Raw genomic sequence first — 23,406 nt, 5'->3', positions numbered from 1 at the left:
ACAATAGGTTGATGCTAGTTCCTTATTCTGTAAGAATTTGCAGTTAAATACATTGAGCATATCGAGAAGAAACACATGGAACCCGCGGAATGTTAGTTCCTTATTCTGTCAGAATAGGTTGATTCTAGTTCCTTATTTTGTTTGTTGGGTATATTCTTGATAATACAAATTCTTAAAGAATATTCTTGCAGAATAGTTTATTTTGTAAGAATATTATTTGTTGTATTATGATAAAATTGTAGTTAATTATTTGTATGTTTAATGTGCAGGTTTTACAAGTGTATCACTACAAATTACTTGGCAATGAATTTCTGGTGGAAAAGGCTTCAAGAATGGATTGAAGACCTGATGGGAAAGGGTTGAAGAATGAATTAAAGAATGATCACACTCATTTTTTAAGAATGTTGTTATTTTTTAAGAATTATACTTGTTTATTCTTTTAGAATGTTTGTTATTATTCAATGAATCACAATCATACAATGTAATTTTTTGATATATTATTAGTTCAAGAATCGACTTTGTGTATTCTTTCAGAATGTATTTACTAGTTTATGTTTGGCATTCTGCCATTCTGATAGAATAAAATCGAAAAATGCATTTACTAGTTTATGGTTGACATTCTATCATTCTGACAGAATAAAATTGGATTTTTAAATTTGAATTAATTTAAAATATTCAGATTTTTAAAAAATAAAGGAATTAATCATCCCTAAAAATCCGAAAATTTCCTTTTTTAATATAGGTTAATTGACTAAAATGCCCTTATTCTGAAATTTGTGTGATTATATGGTACATGCTATCCTATTCTACTACCATAGACCCTCAAATAATGACATTTGATTATATTCCATTCGATGGTCCAGATCTGTGCATTCTGACACATAATACTTAGTAAAAACAAAATAACCTAACCCTATATATATATATATATATATATATATATATATATATAGACACACACACATACACACACACACACACACACACATATATATATATATATATATATATATATATATATAGAGAGAGAGAGAGAGAGAGAAAGATGGAAAGTATAACATATGTATGAGTTTTAATTAATTATCTTTTTGAAACGGTACAATTACAAACAAAAAGAACATATTGAAAATATTTAATTAAATACTTTTGAAATCACCCTATATAACATATGATTAATATATTAACGATTAAACCACAATATACAACAACTGTATTACAATAATCCAAAAACGAAGAAAATATAAAAACTAATTAATATAACAAACTTACAAATTAAAAGCTCTAATATAATAGCATATCACCAAAAGTGGTCATAAGACCTCAACCCAACACAAAAATCTTTAAGTTTGTTTTCTTTCTAAAATTTGTATATGATTTGTATTCATGTCTTCCCAAAAGATTCACCTTTTTATAGGAAATTTTTCACTAAATGCTAATTAAACATAATATAAGTTATAAAAATTTTGAGTGTTAAATCATAATTAAGAAAACTTTTGAGTTGCATTAATTAAAAAAGAGGGTTTCAAATGAATGTGGTTTGAAGAAGTTAAAAAAGGAGGTTTCAAATGCATGAGATTCAAGAAAAAATCATAGCATTATAAGTATGTATGATATAAATAAAAATTTGATTGTAAATGTGTTTTAATTAAATAATCCTATGACCAATATATATGTGCTTAACTCAATGATTGGAGTAGAAATTAAAACTATTTATTAAGAGTCGTTTTCAATAGAATATGTCATTTGTAGTATATATATTTTTTTGTAGAAACACCATCTTATCCAACTTCAGTAGCCGATTGATGTCTGTTCAAAAAAAAGTAGCCAATTGTTGCGTTACAACGTTATTGTATGTTTTGTTGTTTCTCTAATCTATGATATAAATGTACATTGGTAAATGTTTCATTTAGAAAATCTTGAAAATTCTATATATTCAAATATGATGTATTTGTATTGATCTATACTTTCCTTATGGTATTTGAACCTATGTAATTAATACAAATGAATTATAATATTCTCTTACATGGTATTAGAACATTCTTCACACCGATTCTAAAGACATTACAATGCAATGAACTCTTTAGAGTTTAACTGACTGCCACATCATCTATCTATTTTTCATACAATATTACCATTTTTTTTCATACAATGCATTGAACTATAAAGTTCAATGGGAAATATTTAAATGAATAAATCATTTATTAGAAAACATTCATTTTCCCATTGAATAGTTTAATGATCATTAAACATCATATCCATTAAACGCCAACATGTATAGTTTAATCCATTGAATGCTAATTATGCTTGCCATTTCATTCAATTCTCCTACTAAACATGCAATATGGAAGCTCTAAGCCTTCATTGCCAACCCTCTTTTTCTCCCATTCTCTTATCTTGTCGACCAAGGCAAGACTCTCAACCTTTTTCTTTTTCTCTAAGTTGACTACCTATTGTGTCGAGTTCTCTTCTCCAAGTTACCTTCCTCCCCATATTTTTTTCTTCTTTTTCCTTATCTACATGTCTTTCTTTTTCCTTCCTTCTAAAAAACTAAGACTACCAATCTCTAAGAGAACAAGTTTCACCCTATAGTGACAATTTCAAAGATAAAAAATCTTATACTAATCACCTTAGAGATTGAGAGAAGTTAATGTAGTTCATGGTCTGACTGTTTAAGATCCATTTTCGTGCTTGTAAAGTAATAGTGCACATCATCCCTCCAAATCAACCACCACATTTGTTACCAACACTACCTACTACCATCGCCATTGTTGCTACTCAAGAGCAATGGTCTCGTCTTGATGCGGTCGTATAGTGGTGGATCTATGATACTATATCTACCGAGTTGCTTCATAAAAGTTTCTCTATCGATTCCACAACAAAAGTCGCTTGGGAACACCTTCAAATATTTTCCAGGATAAGAAAAACTCATGTACTGTATATCTTGAGCATGCATTCTCAAATGCACACCTTGATAACTTCTTGAGTGTGTTTGCTTATTGCCAAGTACTGAAGACTTTGGTTGATCACTTATCCACCGTAGGTGTTTTCGTGTAAGAACCATGGTTCTAAAAGGCACATCATGACATGCCATGGAGTAAGGCATGGTTATGTAGTCTTGAAAACCTGCACGACGGTGATTTTAGGCGTGACACATGCCAATGTAAGTAAAGTCATGTGTTAGAAGTGTCAAACCCGAACAAATAATATAATTTCTTTAGTTGTACTAAAGGATAACGCATGGAAGCATGGTTGAATCCTCAGAGACACGACCTAAAAGTCAATGCCTCTTTGCATAAGGCTCATACTAGTAAAAAAAAGAAGTGGGATATTGGTTTAAAACTAAAAATAAAATTGCAGTGAATCAATGTGCATAAACATAACTTAAGAAAATTCAATAACAAAAGATATTTTAGTTCTGTTGCGACTCTTCTAATTATGTAATTAATCCATATATGGTTATGTAACAAACATGTTATCTGAGTTGGTACTGAAAATTATTATCAAACTCTAAATAGAAACATAAGTTAAAAACGAAACCTATTGATTATTCGTATAAAAAGTTGAATTCATTGTAGAATTGAAAACCAGGGATTTTAGCTGGAGATGACAAAAAAACAAACCAAAACAATAAATAAGAAAAACTAAATAGTAAATCTAAATAAACGAAATTGACCGGTTGAATGTAAATCTAAATACACGAAATTGACCGGTTGAATCATGTTCTCCAGATCTGCATAAATTGTCGGAAAACGTAAACAAATGGTTGTCATCAATTTTTTTTATAAATTACATAGACTTCAACGTGAAGAATATTTTTTTTTCAAATAACATAGACTTCAACTTGAAGAATGTGATTTTCTCTATCAATATTAACTTTTAAATATTGTAATTTAAGCAAAATTTAGTCTTGATGATCATGAGAATTATACTCTAAAAAAACATCCTGCAAGAATGCTTGAAGAACTCGCCATCTAAAAACATTCTTTATGTCAGAAACAAGAACATTAATGCAAGAATAAAAATCAATGAAGTTTAAAGATGGTGATGAAGACAATGGAAGCTTGTGATATGGGGCTATTTATGGTGGTGATGAAAATGGTGGCGGTAATGTATTCGTATAACATAGTGGCGACCTTCATTTATTACAAACTTAGTGACGGCACAATTTGTCACAATATAGTGACCATTACACTTTAGTAACTATTTAGTATGTTGGTCACTAAATCATTTTAGTACGCTTCTACTCTTTAGTAGATAAGAAGGAAGGGGAGTGTTTGTAGTGGATAAGGTGGTGTAGACTGTTTTAGGCTTTTAGCACTATTAAAATGGTTTTCCCACTTATTCTTTATAATGGAAAACAAAAAGATGCACTTGTGCGTCGACATAGAGTATTAAGTAGGAATATATCATATTTATTCAATTTATAAACGTGGAGACTCGAATATATTAAAAAAAAATAGATAACTTAAAATAATTGAAGTGAAATGAGCACAAACACACGTATCCTCATTCCCCTCCTGTGTATTATACGATAGTGTCAAAGATCGCCAGCAAACAGTCCATAATGTTAAGCTTGTTCACATCGGTATTCCGACCTTCAAACCAATTTTATATAGTTTTTATAATTAGAAACAATTCCACGTTCACAATTTTTTTTTTAAAAGAAATGCGCGTTTTTAATTGCATTTTTTTTTCTGTACTTAAGTAGGAAAGAAACTCTCTGAATTCCCACCATTGAATCAAATGAGAATTCAAATTTCATCCTGGCTTTTGTTGGTATGCTTTTGCTCAAGCTTTTTTGGGTTGCATCCAATACTGGTTTCAGGACGATGTCTTGATAACCAGAAAGTTTTGCTTTTGGCTTTGAAAAATGAAGTCCAATTTGACTCTTCACTCTCAACGAAGCTCGTCGGGTGGAACCAAAGTGTTGACTGCTGCGATTGGGGTGGTGTGGCATGTGACAAAACCGGCCATGTCATCGGACTTGATCTTAGTAACGAAAGCATATCGGGTGGGTTTAATGGCTCCTCAAGTGTTTTTAGTCTTGGATTTCTCAAATCCTTCAACTTGGCGTATAACAGCTTCAATTCTGCTCAGCTGCCATTGGGATTTGGAAAGCTTACTCAGGTGAGCTATCTGAATTTATCAAACGCATATTTCGAAGGTCAGATTCCTGGAGATTTTTCATCAATGAAGAGGTTGGTTACCCTTGATCTGTCTTCAAGTCCTTATTACACTCTCGTTCTCGAAAACCCAGATCTCAAAATGCTCATTCAGAACCTTAAGGAAGTAAGAGAGCTCCATCTTGACAATATGAAAATCAGTACCCATGGGTATCATTGGTCAGGGGTCATATCTTCTTCCCTACCCAATTTGCAGGTTTTAAGCTTGAAAAGCTGTGGTCTTTCAGGTCCTCTTGACTCTTCACTTTCTATGCTTAAAAACCTTTCGGTCATTCTTCTAGACGAAAATACGTTTTCATCTGATATTCCCGAGTCCTTTGGTAGCCTCCAGAATTTAAGAGTTTTGAGCCTTCGTGCATGTAATCTTAATGGTTCACTTCCGAAAAAAATCTTCCAAATACCCACTCTAAAGACGATCGATCTTTCTAGCAATGTAATTCTCAAAGGTCCTCTCCCCGAATTTCCAGAGAACGGGTCTCTTGAGAATCTGCTTCTCAGTTACACAGAGGTTGGAGGGACACTACCAGATTCTATTGGTAATCTTCCATTGTTGTCCAGGATTGAGCTTAGAGGTTGCAAATTCACTGGGCCGATTCCAGATTCGATGAAAGATCTTACCCGTATTGTCTATTTGGATCTATCTTCTAATCATTTAACTGGTTCAATCCCATCGTTTCGGTTGTCTAAGAATCTAGCCTATCTAAATTTCTACCTAAACAATTTAACCGGTGGAATTCCTTCTTTTCAAGGTCTGAACAGTCTCCAGTTTCTTGATTTGAGTTATAACTCCTTGAATGGGGATTTCCCAGAGTCTTTGTTAGCATTGCCATCGCTCGAGTATGTATACCTTTCCAACAACAGGTTATCCGGTCAATTTCGTAAAGATATTGATGTTTCTTCTTATAAACTACGTAATCTGGATCTGAGTAGTAACAAATTTGTAGGTTCGATACCTGGATTCATCTTCAAACTTCCACTCCTTTCAACCCTCAAGCTTTCTGAAAATAACTTTAATGGCGTTATAGACTTAGATATGTTTGGAAAGTTTAAGGAGCTATACGCACTTGACCTTTCCTATAATGATCTTACAGTCAAGGTAAATATGGGAAGCAAATCATCGTTTTCCTCTGAGCTCAACACATTGAAGTTAGCTTCATGCAAGATGAAAGAGCTTCCAAATTTGAAGAACCAATCAAGGCTGATGATGATAGATCTTTCTGATAATGAACTTAGGGGTGAAATACCCAACTGGATTTGGGAAGTTGGCAATGGTTACCTTCGGTTTCTGAATTTGTCGAGCAATAAGTTTTCAAGTCTCCAAAAGCCTTACACGTTTCCTTTTCTACTCGATGTTCTTGACCTGCATTCTAATGTTTTGGAAGGAGATATCCCGATTCCTCCTAGAAGAGTTTATCATCTGGATTACTCCAACAACAACTTTGGATCTTCGATCCCAGTTAATTTTGGGAATGTCCTGACATCGACCTTGTTCTTCTCTATGTCCAACAGCAAATTGGTTGGAGTCATTCCTCAATCGATACGCAATGCCACTTCTCTCCGAGTTCTTGACTTATCCCACAATACACTTACAGGTCCGATTCCATCAATTGGAAACTCGAAAGATCTGCAATCCTTGGACCTTTCAGTCAACAAGCTAAATGGGAGCATCCCTGTCGAGCTAGCAAATCTTAGCTTACTTTCATTCCTAAATCTCTCTTATAATCATCTTTCTGGAAAGATCCCACAAGGCTCACGGTTTCAAACATTTACAGAGTTGTCCTTTAAGGGAAACAAAGAGCTATGTGGCCCTCCTTTGAAGAAGAGTTGTGATAAAAAGAGAATATGACCACAAATCATTGAAGTTGCATACTAGAGATCCAGTCACTGGATCAGTTTTGGGATGCATATCCAGTGGGGATTGTGGTCATGGATAACATGATACGAACACACATTAATAAGGGAATCGTTTTCGAGGATCCTACAGCATTGTATACTTATATGCATGCTGATCAGAGCATGTTATCTATCTAACAGCACTGTACCTATATATATGCATTTTGAATAAGACCGTTATATATCTCACAAGAAGTTTTCATGATTTTGAATAAGACAATTATATATCCTTCTATAATTAAGTTTAATCCATTGCATGCCAAATAGACATTCTATCCCATTCAACCATTTCATTAAACTATGCCTTGTGGATGCTCTAATGAAAATTCTAATTACATTCCATCCTTAATTACACTAGAATGTGCACAAAAACTATAAACTTTACCCTAATCAAAGGGCCATGAGGATCTCCTTAATGACCTTTGAAAGGGTCATGAGGGTCATCTTAAATGTTAAGTATGATAAACGTTGCAAAGACAAGTTTTGTAATTAATTTCATCAATATATCTTTAATTTCAAATATAAATTTGTATTTTAACATGTTTATACGTATTAAAACATATTTTTACATATAAATAAAGTATTTTTATATTTAAATATGTATATTTTTTTCATATGACACAAATGTTTGGTGCATTTGGTCCCTAAATTATATTTGTTGCTTTATGAGGGAACCAACTTATGAGCAACCTGACTTTTTAGTCCCATAGTCCCCTAGACTTTTTACCCGGTTTGAGTGCCACATCCACAATATTAGCCACATCTACCATGAGATGGCAACCAACTTACTGTTACACAATGAGGGAATGTCGCATTGTGTATGACTCGTAGGGCCTAAGTCTTGACTTTTCATTACCCGCCTCCGTGTATATATACACATGTTGGCGCCCTAAAATGGCAAAAGCCCTAAGATTCTTACCATTCTTCACACATAACTTCATACCCTAATCTCTAAGAAGATGTCATCACCTCCATCTCCCGCTCATGGTTGGTCCTTTAGAGACCGACATGACATGGAAGAGAACGGTTCCAATGGATTATGGGAACAAACATGGCCATCACCCTCTTTCAAACACAGTTGGAGGTCTCATTGATCCGTGAGGATATTGTTGCTGACTTACTGAAATGGATGCTCTAAGACGTCATGGCAGGCCGAATTGATGTGTTCAATATGGTGGTTGACCTGAAGAATCACTTCTACTCTCTTCAATATGTGTATATCAAGAGGATGGTCAACAACAACAACATGATGAAACTAAAATGTGTTATGGGTTTTCTGGATGTGGTTGGGGTCGGGTTTCTAGGCTACAAGTCTCTCCACTGATGGATGAACTTTAGCTTATATGATTTATTTCTTGGTTTATGCTTTTGGTGGTCTAAAGATTTGCTGGGAAAATTAGGGTTTGCGGTGGAGATCTGGATACCAGCTTGGATCGTGATATCACTTTCCGAACTGATATTTCTACCCTATGCGTGGGTTACAAGAAATTCAGTTTAGGATAATCCAAGTGGACATCTACGTTAAGTTATTATGCTAAAGGGTTCTGTGAATGTGTGATGAAAAACGAGAGCTAAAGAACATCCATCTTCTAGAAAGGAAGAGTTGTTTAAATACTAAACACGATTAGGGTTTCATTAGGGTTGGGCCGTCATTAGTTGCTTTGGAAGCAAGTAATATTAATTCGGATTAGGGTTACCAAAAACTAACGAGTTTCGTTAGTTTTACCATAATCACCCTCAAGAAATTGAATTTTCCATTATTGTCCCTTGGACCCCGCTAGGGGTGCTGCCCCTAGACCCCGCCAAAGGGGCACTGCCCCTTTGGAAACCCCGGACCCGGGGGTGCTGCCCCCGACCCCCAACTAGTCGTCGAACCGGCTTCTGACTCAATCTTATACATGCGTGCACTCCACACAACCCCGTACATGTATTAGAGTACAAATCATCAAGCCCCTTAGCTCACATGTTAGCTCCAGTTACTTAAAATGACATGGTGACACTAAAATCACCAACAAGATTGGTTATTTTGGTGGTCCTTTTGTGGTGGATGACGTTGTTGATAATAGGTAGTAATGTTTTTTTGTATATCCTATTTTGTATGTAAGTTAATGGTACTGTATGAAACAAACTTGAAGAAATGAAATTGTTTACGTTTAAGTATACCATTTATGTTATAATCTTGTATGTGCATGAACTCTGTAAACAAACACAAAATAGGTGCATATAAGTAACTCCCGAATATTTGGATTTCAAAGATGGGACCACACGGCGAAGTTAAACAAGTTTATAACTAAAAATAAAGGTACAAAATGGTTCAGTTAACAAAAGGGACAAAAAGGAACATTCAACCCCGCGATGTACATTATGGGACCACTGTAAACCCTTTTTGTCTTTAACCCAAAAGTGGAAAAAAATAGAAAAATAACTTTCTTTTGTGTATGTCTGGTGAGCAATTGGATGACGTTTTTTTTATGTAACTAAATAACAACGTACTATGATGTTAGTTAATACCAAAGTACTTTCATGTAAAGTAATAGTAATATACTTTATGTTAATTAATAGTATGCTACTTTTATGTATATCATACCAAAACTTTTTATTTACTTTAATAGCCCTCTACTTTGTTAAGGTTAACATGTTAATAAAAAAACTAGTTTTATGTAAAATTTCTACTAATCTAATAGTATGTCCATTATAGTATTCCACTTTCATGCAAATTGTTACCAATACAATTTTATGTCAATTAATTTTACTAATCTAATTTAATGCCATGCAAACTATTACCTAAAATTCCCCTAATTGCTAAAATGTCTAAAATTCCCTTAAGGGCTAAATCATTACCATTCTGTTATGCCTCAATTTCTAGCCCTAAGGAATTTTGTACCTAAAATGCCTAAAATGCTCTTAGGTCGTATATGGGTAAAATGACTAAAATGCCCTTAAGGTCTATAATACCAAAAATGCCTAAAATACCCCTATCGGCTATATTGCCTAAAATGACTCAAATTCCTAATATTCCCTTAATAACAATGTAGTATAATGTATAATGAAACAAAATAGACTTTCAAATACAAAACCAAATACCATATGTAAACATTACCCTAAAATAAATTCAAAATTACAACCATCATTCCCATTGTTTACAAATCTCATGTCTCTGAAACAGCATAAATACTCCTACCCCCAAACACAAATTAATTCAACTCCATTATTGTTGCAGTACTGCTACCTTCACCTTCAACTCTTTTTTTCAATCTTCATTTTAAGGTTTCTCTTAGAATTTTTCTCTTACTTGGTTGACACACACTATCAGCATGAATAATGTCTTCATTAACCCTTAACTCTTCCCCACCTTCATTATCAAGAACAAGTTGTTGCTCACCTTCATGAGCCATAACATCATCTTCCCCACCATTTTTCATATTTAGTGACTCATGTGTTTTCCTTACCTTCTGTTTCTTTCGCACATTAATTTTGGGTAGCCTTCCACTTTCGTACAAGTGTTACTGTTATGTCCTGCCCATTTCCATATGCGATAATATACCCTTTTCTCTACCTTGAAACAGTGTGCATTCGAGGCCTTTCAGAAGTATCCTTTCATCTATTCATGGTTGGTCTGCCTGATTCTTCTATTCAGTGGAGGCAAATAAGGGACGTACTTTGTAGTAGGCTACATATTGCTTCCATTCATCCATGTATGGTGTTTTTGTAAGTATTATGGAAGAAGTCTCCCAAGTATAACTACAGTAATGGAGCTTCTCATATTTTATTAGTGAATCTTTCCACGAACACATATTGTTGGATTAGGTGTCTAAGCCCATAACTATATTTGGTATGTACTTGACCCGATTGTAGCATGGTCCTTTTGGGTTGCCTTCACCAAAGTAACTTGACCGGATGAATAATGGAGAAAGAGGATAAATGTGATTTATTAATATATTATTTGAATAATATATTAAAAGAGAAATCATATTATTTAATTAATATTGGTCAATAATAAATTTAGAATTAATTTTGTGGTCAAAAGAGGTTAATTGAATTAAGGGGACTAATGTTGCAATTATAAGATAACTGAATAATGGGCAGAGGACCTCTTAGAAAGGAGGGAGATGAAATCTTATGAGAGCCCATAAGGATTTCATCCAAGGCTAGGGTTCTGGAATGTTCCTATGGGCTGCTTAGAGCCTAAGCAACAGGATTAGGTCTTTGACTGAAACCCTAATTCCTCACCTATATATTGAACCCCTTGGCATCACATTTTCGACTACCTGAAACCCTAGAAGGATTCCTAGAGCCAAAATCATCCCTCCTCCTCCTCCTCCTCCTCCTCCTATCTCTCTCTCTCTCTCTCCCTCTCTCTCTCTTATATTCTCCAATTGCTTGTGGTGTTTGTGATCGATTAGAGGTATTAGATTTGTGATACTAAGCTCTCAAGGAAAGGATCTTCAAGCTTCAATTAAAAGGTAACATTCTTACTAGCGTATTTATGTTGATTTTGATTTTGGTATGCTAGATTTAGGGTTTACAAGCTTTTGATGATTATTGCATATACAATTAGAAAAACCTAGATTGTTGTTTTGCTGATAACACAACAGTGGTATTAGAGCCTAAGCCGTTTTTCTATTGTATTTTATGCGTAGCTTAATTTATCAAAGCTTAAAAAGTCGAAAAAACTACTTCTGACAGATGAACTCGTCGAGTCACCTAATGAACTCGGCGAGTTAGGGCTACTCGATGGGTCTTGTCTTTGACTAGGTGAGTCGGCTCATCTGTTAGCAGATTTTTCAGTATTTTGACTATAATTGAGTTGGGATAATTACCATCAACGTTTTTAACTGATAAAATTCGATTTTTTCAATACAGTATTGATTATCCTCATTCAATTGAAAGATAATTGTTAAATAATTACATAATTACTTGTTTACATGATAAAATCAATAATTTGTATTATTTAATTTGAATTATCTTGCCATAAAATGAATTAGGTCAAATTTAGATAATCAAAAATTATTTGATTAACTGAATTATTTGAAATTTTATCTAGAAGGTTTTGAAAAGTTTCAAAACTTGTCCTCAAGTTTTGGAATTTAAACTTTTTTATTAATAGTTTTAATTTTGAAATATTTAAATTGTAAACCCTAGAATTTTACAAGTTTAAAATTCAACCCTTATACTATTATATTATTATATGATTAATAATTATATATATATATATATATATATATATATATATATATATATATATATGTATAAGATAAGCTAGTCTTACCGTTAGTAGGTCTCATTCACGAAACCGGTCTATAAGGGGTGTATAAGGAAACTACCTATAAAATGGTGGTTGAATGGGTGTTCACTCTCACCCACCACTTCCTTTATTGGTGAAGGGTCGTTAGCGGGACGGGTAGGTTAGGGCAACTCATCCCTTATTAATAAGTATAATGATCTATCAAGTAACTAAATGTTTTTATAAAATTCTCAATCTTAGTTACTTTAAGAAATATGTGAAAATGATGCTATTCCATGAAATTACACTTTGTAGCTTGCCAAGTCGTTAGTGGAGCGTGCGTGGATAACCGACACACTAATTTTGGACTAGAAAGGGTGGCAAAGGGTAGCTCGATGTTTATCATAGATCAATGGAGCGTGTGTGGTTAACTGGCACATTGATTAGGTGGTAAATAACATCGAGAGTACCAAGTACATTTGCACGGTTATTCATACCTTGTTTATGATCCTCGGTATCCCAATCACAAACTTGAAGGGCATATCGAGATTTAAACAAGCCATTGAAAATTTCAATGAATCTCAAAAGAATCTAGGAATTTCAATTCATTTAAAACTTATTTGTCCTTTTCGTTTTTCATGGTGGAAATTGGTAAATCGTCATTTACCTACCTTCAAATTATTGACACCAACACTGCTACTCCTGAAGAAATTGATGCTTATGAAACTCATGAGAGAGATGCTACGAAAGTTCATTGCACCATGCTCGCAACAATGACTGTTGAACTCCAAAAGTTCTACGAGGACTACTATCCGTTCGAGATGCACCAAGATTTGATGGAAAGGTACCATCAAAGTGCTATGTAGGAAAGGTACGAGATCATTGCTGCAATGATCACTTCCAAAATGAAGGATGGAGAGTCCATCACGGCCCACTTGCAGAAAATGCCAAGGTATGTGGACTGCTTGCTGAAGTTGAATGTCAACTTCAATGAGGAGCTGGCCATAGATATCATTCTACACACATTGCCTCCTTGCTACAACCAGTTTCGTATAAGCTACCATATGAACAAGGAGGAGGTCACTCTAAGCAAGCTTCAAGGCCTGCTAAGGATTGCAGATAGTAGTCTTAAAGGCAAATCTATTGCATCTACTCCTACTACCACTGCCCTATCTTGGCTATTGGGCAAGGAAAAGGAAAGAAGAGGAATTCTCCTTTTAAGATCCACAAGTGAAAGTCCCATGATGGTACATCTTCTAGTGGAACCAAGGTTGGTCCTGCTGCTCCCTCTTCCAACCCGAAGGATGCAGAGTGCTTCCACTACTACGACAAAGGGCATTGGAAATAAATCTTCCCAAAGTACCTGCAAGACATCAAGGATGGAAAGATAAAGCCCACCTTCGCAAGTATATATACTATTCAATATAATAACTTATTACATGCTATGTATTGGGTCCTCGATACAGGATGTAGTTTTCACATTTGTTTTGATTTGTAGGGTCTAAAAAGAAGTAGGGATGTGGAGCATGGGAAGATAAGCTTGATCATGGGGAATAGGAAAGCGTCGCCTGTCACCAAGATTGGAGTTTACTCTTTAGTGCTTGTTAGTGGGTTAGGTTTAGATTTGGATAATTATTGTTATTCGTCAGAAATGACACGAAACATTATTTCTTTTCATGGTTTATATAAACAAGGTTTTAGATCTTTGTTTAATAATGAAATTGGTTCTATTAATTCTTTCTTTAATGGTACTTTCTGTTTTGAAGCATTGCCTTGTAATGGAATATATGAAATTGTGATGGTTGTAGACAACTTAGGAAATAATGTGTTGCATATCGATTCCTCCAATGGTTTGGACAAAGCATGCTTATGGCATTGTCGTCTTGGACATATCAACAAGAAGTGCATAGCCCAACTCCAAAAGGATGGAGTGTTAGAGTCATTTGACCTTAGGGATGATAACATGTGTGAGTCTTGTTTACTTGGAAAGATGAAAAAGTCACCCTTCACTGGTACTTGTGAAAGGGGTGACAGTTTATTGGATCTCATACATACCAATATATGTGGGCCCTTTAGATCCACCACAAGGGATGTGAACCGCTTTTATGTGACTTTTACCGATGATTATAGCAGATATGGATATATCTACTTAATTAAGCACAAGTCAGAAAATTTTTAAAAGTTCAAAGAGTTTAAGCAAGGAGTGGAGAATCAGTTGGGCTGGAAGATAAAGATGCTCTGATTTGATCAAGGTGGTGAGTATCTTAGTATCGAGTTCCACGGCTACCTCAAGGAATGCAGAATTGTTTTGCATTTGACACCACCTAGGACACCGTAGTTAAATGGTGTGGCTGAGAGGTGCTATCGAACCTTGTTGGACATGGTTCGTTCCATGATGAGTCGAGCTTCGTTACCTATCTTATTTTGGGGGTGTGCCTTAGAGACTGATGCCCATATCCTTAATCCAACCCTAACTAAGAAGGTTGCTAAAACACCTCATGAGATGTGGACAGGGAAAGCTCCCTCGTTGGCGCATATCAAGGTTTGGGGTTGCGAGGCTTTTTTAAGACGAGAGACTCACAACAATCTCGAGCCTCGTAGTGAGCAGTGTATTTTAATTGGATATCCACATAAGTCGATCCTTTAGATATCTCTTCTATAGATCGAGTGGCAATGTTGTCTTCATTGCGAGGAGAGGGGTTTTCCGAGAATGGGAACTTATATGACAAGAGGACAGTGGGAGGCATATTGATCTTGAAGAGCTTCAAGAATCAAGTTATTAAGGAACTTCTAACACTGGAACTCAACCCGAGCAGGAAACTCCTGTTGAACAGATTGACGAGTCCTTATCTCTTAGACATTCCAGTAGAGTTAGTGTTCCACCCATATTATATGGTTTCCATATAACTACTAAGGGTGATACATTTATTAGTGATATTACACTAATAAATTTGGATAAACCTAACAACTATAAGGAATCCATGGAAGGCCCAGAGTCTGCGAAGTGGAAAGAGGCTATGGACAGCGAGATTCCGTCCATGTATGACAATCAAGTTTGGAACTTGGTTGACAATGTTCCAGCTCCTAAGACGGTCGGGTATAGGTGGATCTTCAAGAAGAAGACCGACATGGATGGGAAAGTACACACGTATAAGGCACAATTGGTTGTGAAGGGTTTTACTCAAACTCCCTGAGTTGACTTTGATGAGAGCTACTCACCAGTGGCGAAAATTAAATCTATAAGGGTTATGCTAGCCATAGATGCGTTTCATGATTATGAAATATGGCAGATGGATGTGAAAACCACTTTCCTTAATGGGATGTTGGCTAAAGATGTTTACATGAGTCAGCCAAAGGGTTTTGTCGATGCAAGTACCCTAATAGAGTGTGCAAGCTTGAGAAATCCATCTATGGATTTCTCAAGCTTGAGAAATCCATCTATAAGGGTTATGCTAGCCATCTATGGATTGAAACAAGCATCTCGCAGATGGAATCTTTTTTTAATGAGAAAGTCAAAGAGTTTGGTTTTTCGAGAAGCGAGGATGAGTCGTGTGTATATGTCAAAGTCAGTGGAAGTATAGTTTGCTTTCTCGTATTGTATGTGGATGACATGCTGCTCATAGGAAACGATGTGCCAACCTTGCAGGAGGTTAAGTCATGGCGTGGGAAGTGCTTCGCTATGAAGGACCTCAGAGAAGCTGCTTATATTCTATGGATAAGGATATTGAGAAATAGGAGTAAAAGACTAATAGGACTTAGTCAAAGTACTTACTTAAATAAAAGTGTTAAAACATTTTAGCATAGAGAATTCCAAGAAAGGGGAGTTACCAATCCAAAGCAATACCAAGTTGAGTAAGACTCAAAGCCCAAGTACTGAAGTCGAGATAGCAGAGATAAGTCGAGTGCCTTATGCTTCCGCTGTTGGCTCGATTATGTATGCTATGACGTGTACTCATCCTGATGTGTCCTTCGCTTTGAGCATGGTCAGCAGATATCCAAGGATCCCTAGTAGAGCACATTGGACCGCAGTAAAGTACAGTCTCAAGTACCTACAAAGGACCAAGGAATGGTTTCTTATCCTCGGTGGGAGTGATGACATGAGGGTACGAGGGTATAGTGACGCTGGTTTTCAGAACGACCAAGATATTTTATGCTCTCATTCGGGCTGGGTCTTTACCCTGAATGGAGGAGCAGTGACTTAGAAAAGCTCCAAGCAGGAGACCGAAGCTGATTCAACGTGCGAATCAGAGTACATAGCAGCGACCAAAGCGTTGAACGAGGCAATATGGCTAAAGAACTTCATCGGAGACCTTGGAGTTGTACTTGCCATAAAAGAGCATGTGGAGATTTTCTGTGATAATGAAGGTGAGGTTGCCTTAACCAAGGAACCAAATGATCATGGTAGATCCGGGCATATCGACAGAAAATATCATATTATTAGAAATCGGGTAAAAGAGGGACTCCTTGTAGTAAAGAGGGTATCGTCAGAGTAGAACCCAACAGATCCCCTTTACGAAGGGACTGAGTAGGGTTAAGCACTTGCAGCACGCTAGGAGCATTGGGCTGAAGGATGATATTAGTTTTAGTGATTAGATAGTTTTTAGAAACTTGTAATAGATAAATTGTAATTAACATTTGATAATTAAATAAAGGAGTATTATTTATAAGTAAAGTTACTATCTTGTGTTAATTATTAACTATTGTTTCGCTTTGCATGTTTTGATTTCCTAAATAATAAGATTATTTAAACTATCCACAATCGATCATATGTTGGAAGTAATTATGAAAGAAGACTGTCATGAATTGGCTTGTAGATTGTCTAAAGTGTTTTAGACAAAGCAAAGGTTTGTTGCAATGTTCATGAGTGCTCCTGAAATAAAATTTGAGTATTGGATTAAACCCATGCTCACATGAATCACTTCATGGAATTTAATCATGAGTGATTGTGAGATGATAATATCATATAGTCTTGAAACCTAGATATATGAGTTGATGTTTATGAGTTGGTTGTGCATTGATAATGCATAAACGCATTAGTAACTTGATGTTATAAAACGTATTGTTATGTACGGTTCTATGGGTAAATAGTACAAGCAGCATATAAGTCAAAGTTTATATGTTCCTTTTATCCTATGAGGTTAAAAGCGATATCTTGGCCCCCTCGATTATTTGGTTTGACTTATGTGTCATGCCCGGTCATGACTAAATTGATGTGTTCGATCAAGTTCTATGTCAGGCAAATCACATATCGAGAAACAAACTATTGGACAATAAGTATGACTATGTTCCATGTATTTGTCCACACGATATCTTGAGAACGGAGGACTATACGATCTCTTATCTAAAGGACATGTTGGAGTTTGACAACGGCTTTTAAGAGCTATGATTGTTAATCGGATTTTGAAGTTTTACTTGCATTTATAGTTATTAGACTTATCCAAGTAGGAGACTTTTAGATTAGGTGTCTAAGCCCATAACTATATTTGGTATGTACTTGACCCGATTGTAGCATAGTCCTTTTGGGTTGCCTTCACCAAAGCAACTTGACGGGATGAATAATGGAAAAAGAGGATAAATATGATTTATTAATATATTATTTGAATAATATATTAAAATAGAAATCATATTATTTAATTAATATTGGTCAAAAATTAATTTAGAGTTAATTTTGTGGTCAGAAGAGGTTAATTGAATTAAGGGGACTGATATTGCAATTATAAGATAATTGAATAATGGGTTGAGGACCCCTTGGAAAAGAGGTGGATGAAATCTTATGGGAGCCCATAAGGATTTCGTCCAATGCTAGGGTTCTGGAATGTTCCTATGGGCTGCTTAGAGCCTAAGCAACCAGATTAGGTCTTTGACTGAAACCCTAATTCATCACCTATATATTGTACCCCTTGGCATCACATTTTCGGCTACCTGAAACCCTAGAATGATTCCTAGATCCGAAATCATCCCTCCTCTCTCTCTCTCTCCCTCCCTCTCTCTTTGTCTCTCTCTCTCTCTCTCTCTCTCTCTCTCTCTCTCTCTCTTTCTCATATACTCCAATTGCTCTAGGTGTTTATGATCAAATAGAGGTATTAGATTTGTGATACTAAGCTCTCAAGGCAAGGATCTTCAAGCTTTAATTGAAAGGTAACATTCTTACTAGTTTATTTATGTTGATTTCGATTTTGGTATGCTAGATTCATGGTTTACAAGCTTTGGATGATTATTGCATGTACAAAACCTAGATTGTTGTTTTGCGGATAACACAACAGTGGTATCAGAGCCTATGTCGTTTTTCTATTGTATTTGATGCATAGCTTAATTGTTCAAAGTTGAAAAAGTCGAAAAAATTGCTTCTGACAGATGAACTCGTCGAGTCACTTGATGAACTCGACGACTTAGGGCTACTCGACGAGTCCAGTCTGTGACTAGGCGAGTCGGCTCGTCTGTTAGTAGATTTTTCGGGATTTTGACTAGAATTGAGTTTGGATAATTACCATAAACGTTTTTAACTGATAAAATTCGATTTTGTCAATATGATATTGATTATCCTCATTCAATTGAAAGATAATTCTTAAATAATTACATAATTACTTGTTTATATGATAAAATAAATTATTTGTATTATTTAATATGAATTATCTTGCCATAAAATGAATTAGGTTAAATTTAGATAATCACAAATTATTTGATTAATTGAATTATTTGAAATTTGATCTAGAAGGTTTTGAAAAGTTTCAAAACTTGCCCTCAAGTTTTGGAATTTAAAATTTTTTATTAATAGTTTTAATTTTGAAATATTTAAATTGTAAACCCTAGAATTTTACAAGTTTAAAATTAATCCCTTATACTATTATAATATTATAAGATTAATATATATATATATATATATATATATATATATATATATATATATATATGTATGTATGTATGTATGTATGTATGTATGTATGTATGTATAAGATAAGCTAGTTTTATCGTTAGTAGGCCTCATTCACGAAGCTGATGTATAAGGGGTGTATAAGGAAACTGCCTATAAAATGGTGGTTGAATGGGTGTTCACTCTCACCCATCGCTTCCTTGATTGGTGGAGGGTCGTTAGCCGAACGGGTAGGATAGGGCAACTAATCCCTCGTTAATAAGTATAATGATCTATAAAGTAACTAAATGTTTTTATAAAATTCTCAATCTTAGTTACTTTAGGAAAAATGTGAAAATGATGTTATTCCATGAATTTACACTTTGCAGCTTGCCAAGTCGTTAGTAGAGCGTACGTGGATAACCAGCACACTAATTTTGGACTAGCCAGGGTGGCAAATGGTAGCTCGATGTTATGCATTAACATTTAGGAGGATAATGTCGTCGGTATTGAATAAAATGGTGACACGTCTTGGAAATGCATTACAAAACATTTTCACATTACGATTGGTCGTAACATATATTGTAGCCACCACCAACTCAACTAAAATTTAGGGAATTATAGCGTGAGTTGGTGTAGTTCAATTCAATGTTCAACAACTTTAAAAATCAACATAAAAGTGGTTGGAATGACTCAGACATCTTGAAGAAGGAAATGACGCAATATTGGGACCATTCAAACGGAATGGTTTTTATCCAAACACATGTGTCAAACATTCTAAAAAATTCCCAAAATGGGCATTAGTAACTGTAATACCTATTTTGTAAATTTATGGTGTAATAGATATATGTCTGTGTGGTAAGATTTGTTACAATTTTTTTCTAGAATAATAATAAGCATTTGTAATATAAAGTTACAAGTGGTAGAAGTTACACATGAAAATCACAAAGAAAACATAATCCGACAAAAGCACGACACGATAAGATTAGGTTGCGACCGTTTCCGAGATGGTAATCAAGTTACATAAGTTGAATAGTGAAGGCAATGTACTTTGGAGAAAACGTGACACGAAGGAGGTTGCCTAATTATATTTGTGATAGTTAATTATTGACAGGATAATAATTATCATGAAAAGCAAAAAAGCAAGATGCAACACGAAAATGACACAAGGATAAAAATCATAACATAACTTAAGTCGGCTATTTTACATCCTTCACTCCAAAAAAGACACTTATGTGAGATTGCATACACAAGGCCATGAAAGGTGTTCGTGTTCAAGGATTTGAAGATTTGAGCTTCTTAATTCTTGAATTGAGGTAAGATATCTTCACCTTTCCATCTTGATTACTATTTAATTAATGAAATTGAAGGTTTTGAATGAAACCATAAGAGTAATCCGAAAATTTATGGATGAAATCAGTCTACATATGGGAATACATTCAAGAAACTCATTTGTTATACTTGTGTGTGAATGATATGATGAATCAAAGGATTTTAGGATAAACCCTAATTTGGTAAATATTAGTATCACAACTTAATGAATTAAGTTCTTTGAAGTGATTTAGAATGAGTAATAACTACTATTGATGGATTATTTAATTTATATGAAGAAGTTAAATATCTTTAGATTTTATTAGCATCAATACACTATCTTAAGGTAACAAAACATATATACCTAAGTTTACATGCACCCTAGATCTATGTTTTAATAGTTATAGCAACAAACTTTAAAAATCAAAAAGAAAGAAAAATACTAACCTCTTGATTCCTCGATTAGGATCTCGTACGTGATGAAGGATCCAAGGTAGATTCACTCTAATGTATCAAGACTCATAAACATGAAAAGCAAAAAGGACAAACCCTAATCTAGGGTTTAGTCAAAATTCCTAACCCTAGGAGAAAGGTTGAAATTTCGTATATATATATATATATATATATATATATATATATATATATATATATATATATATATATATATAGAGAGAGAGAGAGAGAGGGAGAGAGAGGAAGAAAGGTTGGACAAAAATAATGAGAGGATTCAACACTTAGGGTTTGGCCCCTAGCAGTCTATTTATAGACAACTGATGAAACTCTAAAGGATATAAACTCTTTGGGTTTATCCTTACCTTATTTGAAGCCTGCCTTATCCTTATCAATGACATCACCAACAATATTCACCCCTATGCTCTATGAGCTTCTGAAATATTCTAATTAATCTCTTATAGATATAGCTATGTATTTTTTGAGGCATGTTTGTTTGTAACACTTTGATAGTCGAAGTCATGATATACTTTTTATATCTATGTGTACTATACATTGTACTAGAGTCTATGTTATTAGTAACGAACTTTCACTTGTACTTTCTCTCAAATACTGTAACCTTGATATTGAGATAATCAGAGCTTCATATAATTATTTATATCTTGTGTTCTTATATTTTTACGTATTGATACAATTGATTGATTTCTTGACTCATCAAGTGGTATCAAATAAGGAATCATCAAATTGTTTGAAGAAAATCTTTCTCATTTTCGTTTGTTGATTCATTCTTTCTGATTCAATTTTTTCCGCCCCTGAAAACGTTATTCTTCGAGTGATCTATGAGATTAATCAATTCTACAATTGACAATCATCAATTGAATATGAATTTGTTCTTATTTAAGCTTTTCTTCATTTTTAGAAAATCGATGACAAATACGAATGTGAATACGATGATGAATTATGAAAATCTACTAGGTTTTACTACGAAAACCCCAATGTTACTTTCGTAGTATTATGATTAATGGGAAGAACGAATGTAAGATTATCTCACTGGTATTGATGAAGACTTATAGCATCCAATCAAAAGAGGACCATATCGAGCCGCTCTTGTTCAAAAAGTAGGAACATCAACACAAAGTAAAGATATGATGGTGGATCAATTGAAAAAAGAAGCAAATGATAGAAGGTGTGTTCGTGAATTGCGATGAGCCTTACCACTAGTGGTCTATAATTACATTCGAGGATGCAAGACTACATATGAGAATTGGAATACTCTGAAGGAGAAGTTTTAAGGCAACGATCGTAAAAAAACAAGAGTTCATTAACTCAATGCTAGTCGGAGTTGGCAGATTTCAAGCAAAAAAATTGGAAATAATCAAATGTTACTATAATCATTTCAATGATTTAATCTACAAGTGTTCATGGTATGGCGTTATTCGAACCACTATCGATTTCAACATAAACTTCTGAAACGACCCAAAAATACAACCCGAAAATTTCTTTAAAAACCTTACTAAAATCATATTTATAAAAACTGTACCATAAGTCATAACATAAATTCTCGAGTATTAATTCAAAACATAATATCATTATCAGAGTCAAACATTCCTAGGCTAACTGACTATGGTGTGTGCACTGCAATCTTCCCGAGCTCCTCTTTTGAAAACTGAGTACCTGAAACCAAAACTGAAAACCGTAAGCACGAAGCTTAGTGAGCTCCCCCAATCAACACATACCATGCAATAACATATAAAGCACATACTGGGCCTTGCCCACTGCATCGGACCAATGTCCGGACTAACTGGGGCCTTGCCCCCTACATCGGACCGAAGTCCGGAAACTGACTGGGACCTTGTCCCCTGCATCGGACCGAAGTCCGGACTAACTGGGGCCTTGCCCCCTACATCGGACCGAAGTCCGGAAACTGACTGGGACCTTGTCCCCTGCATCGGACCGAAGTCCGGACTAACTGGGGCCTTGCCCCCTACATCGGACCGAAGTCCGGAAACTGACTAGGACCTTGTCCCCTGCATCGGACCGAAGTCCGGACTAACTGGGGCCTTGCCCCCTACATCGGACCGAAGTCCGGAAACTGACTGAATATAGCATAGCATAACATATCAACTAGCATGAACACATATATTGCATACTACATCGGGCCGTAGCCCGGAACACATAACACATAGCACATAACACATAAATCCCGTCTGAGCCACGAAGGCATCAAATATACTAACTACTGCATCGGATCGATATCCAGAAACTACTGCTAACTGAACGGGCTGGCATTGTGGCCTTAGACCCGTCTCTACTGGAAGGAAACTCACCTGATGCTGCTGAACTGCTGCTGCTAATCCTTTTGACTGCTACCTGACCTCTGACTTCGACCGCTACTCCACTAGCTCCTCGAGCTACCAATATCAATATAACACTTAGTCGAACTGACCTCCAAAGGTCACTAGGTCAATTCTGGTCAAAGTCAAAATCCTGGTCAA

At 35.1% G+C, this 23,406-nt stretch overlaps 1 protein-coding gene across 1 annotated transcript; it reads left to right on the top strand.

Annotated features, from left to right (window-relative positions):
- The first annotated feature begins 4,743 nt into the window (after positions 1-4,743).
- LOC145016129 (uncharacterized) lies at positions 4,744-7,029 on the top strand. The gene has a single exon (XM_078974540.1). The coding sequence runs from the start codon at positions 4,744-4,746 to the stop codon at positions 7,027-7,029; it is 2,286 nt and encodes a 761-aa protein (XP_078830666.1).
- The last annotated feature ends 16,377 nt before the right edge of the window (positions 7,030-23,406 follow it).

This window comes from Lactuca saligna, chromosome 9 (genome assembly GCF_052625555.1).
Source record: "Lactuca saligna cultivar CGN05327 chromosome 9, ASM5262555v1, whole genome shotgun sequence".
NCBI lineage: Eukaryota > Viridiplantae > Streptophyta > Magnoliopsida > Asterales > Asteraceae > Lactuca > Lactuca saligna.
The sequence above is the reverse complement of the archived record's forward strand: the minus strand, read 5'-3'. Positions and strand labels throughout refer to the sequence as shown.

What these genes read in the sequence shown, in the direction of transcription:
- LOC145016129 (XM_078974540.1), top strand. Translation starts at nt 4,744, where the DNA reads ATGAGAATTCAAATTTCATCCTGGCTTTTGTTGGTATGCTTTTGCTCA.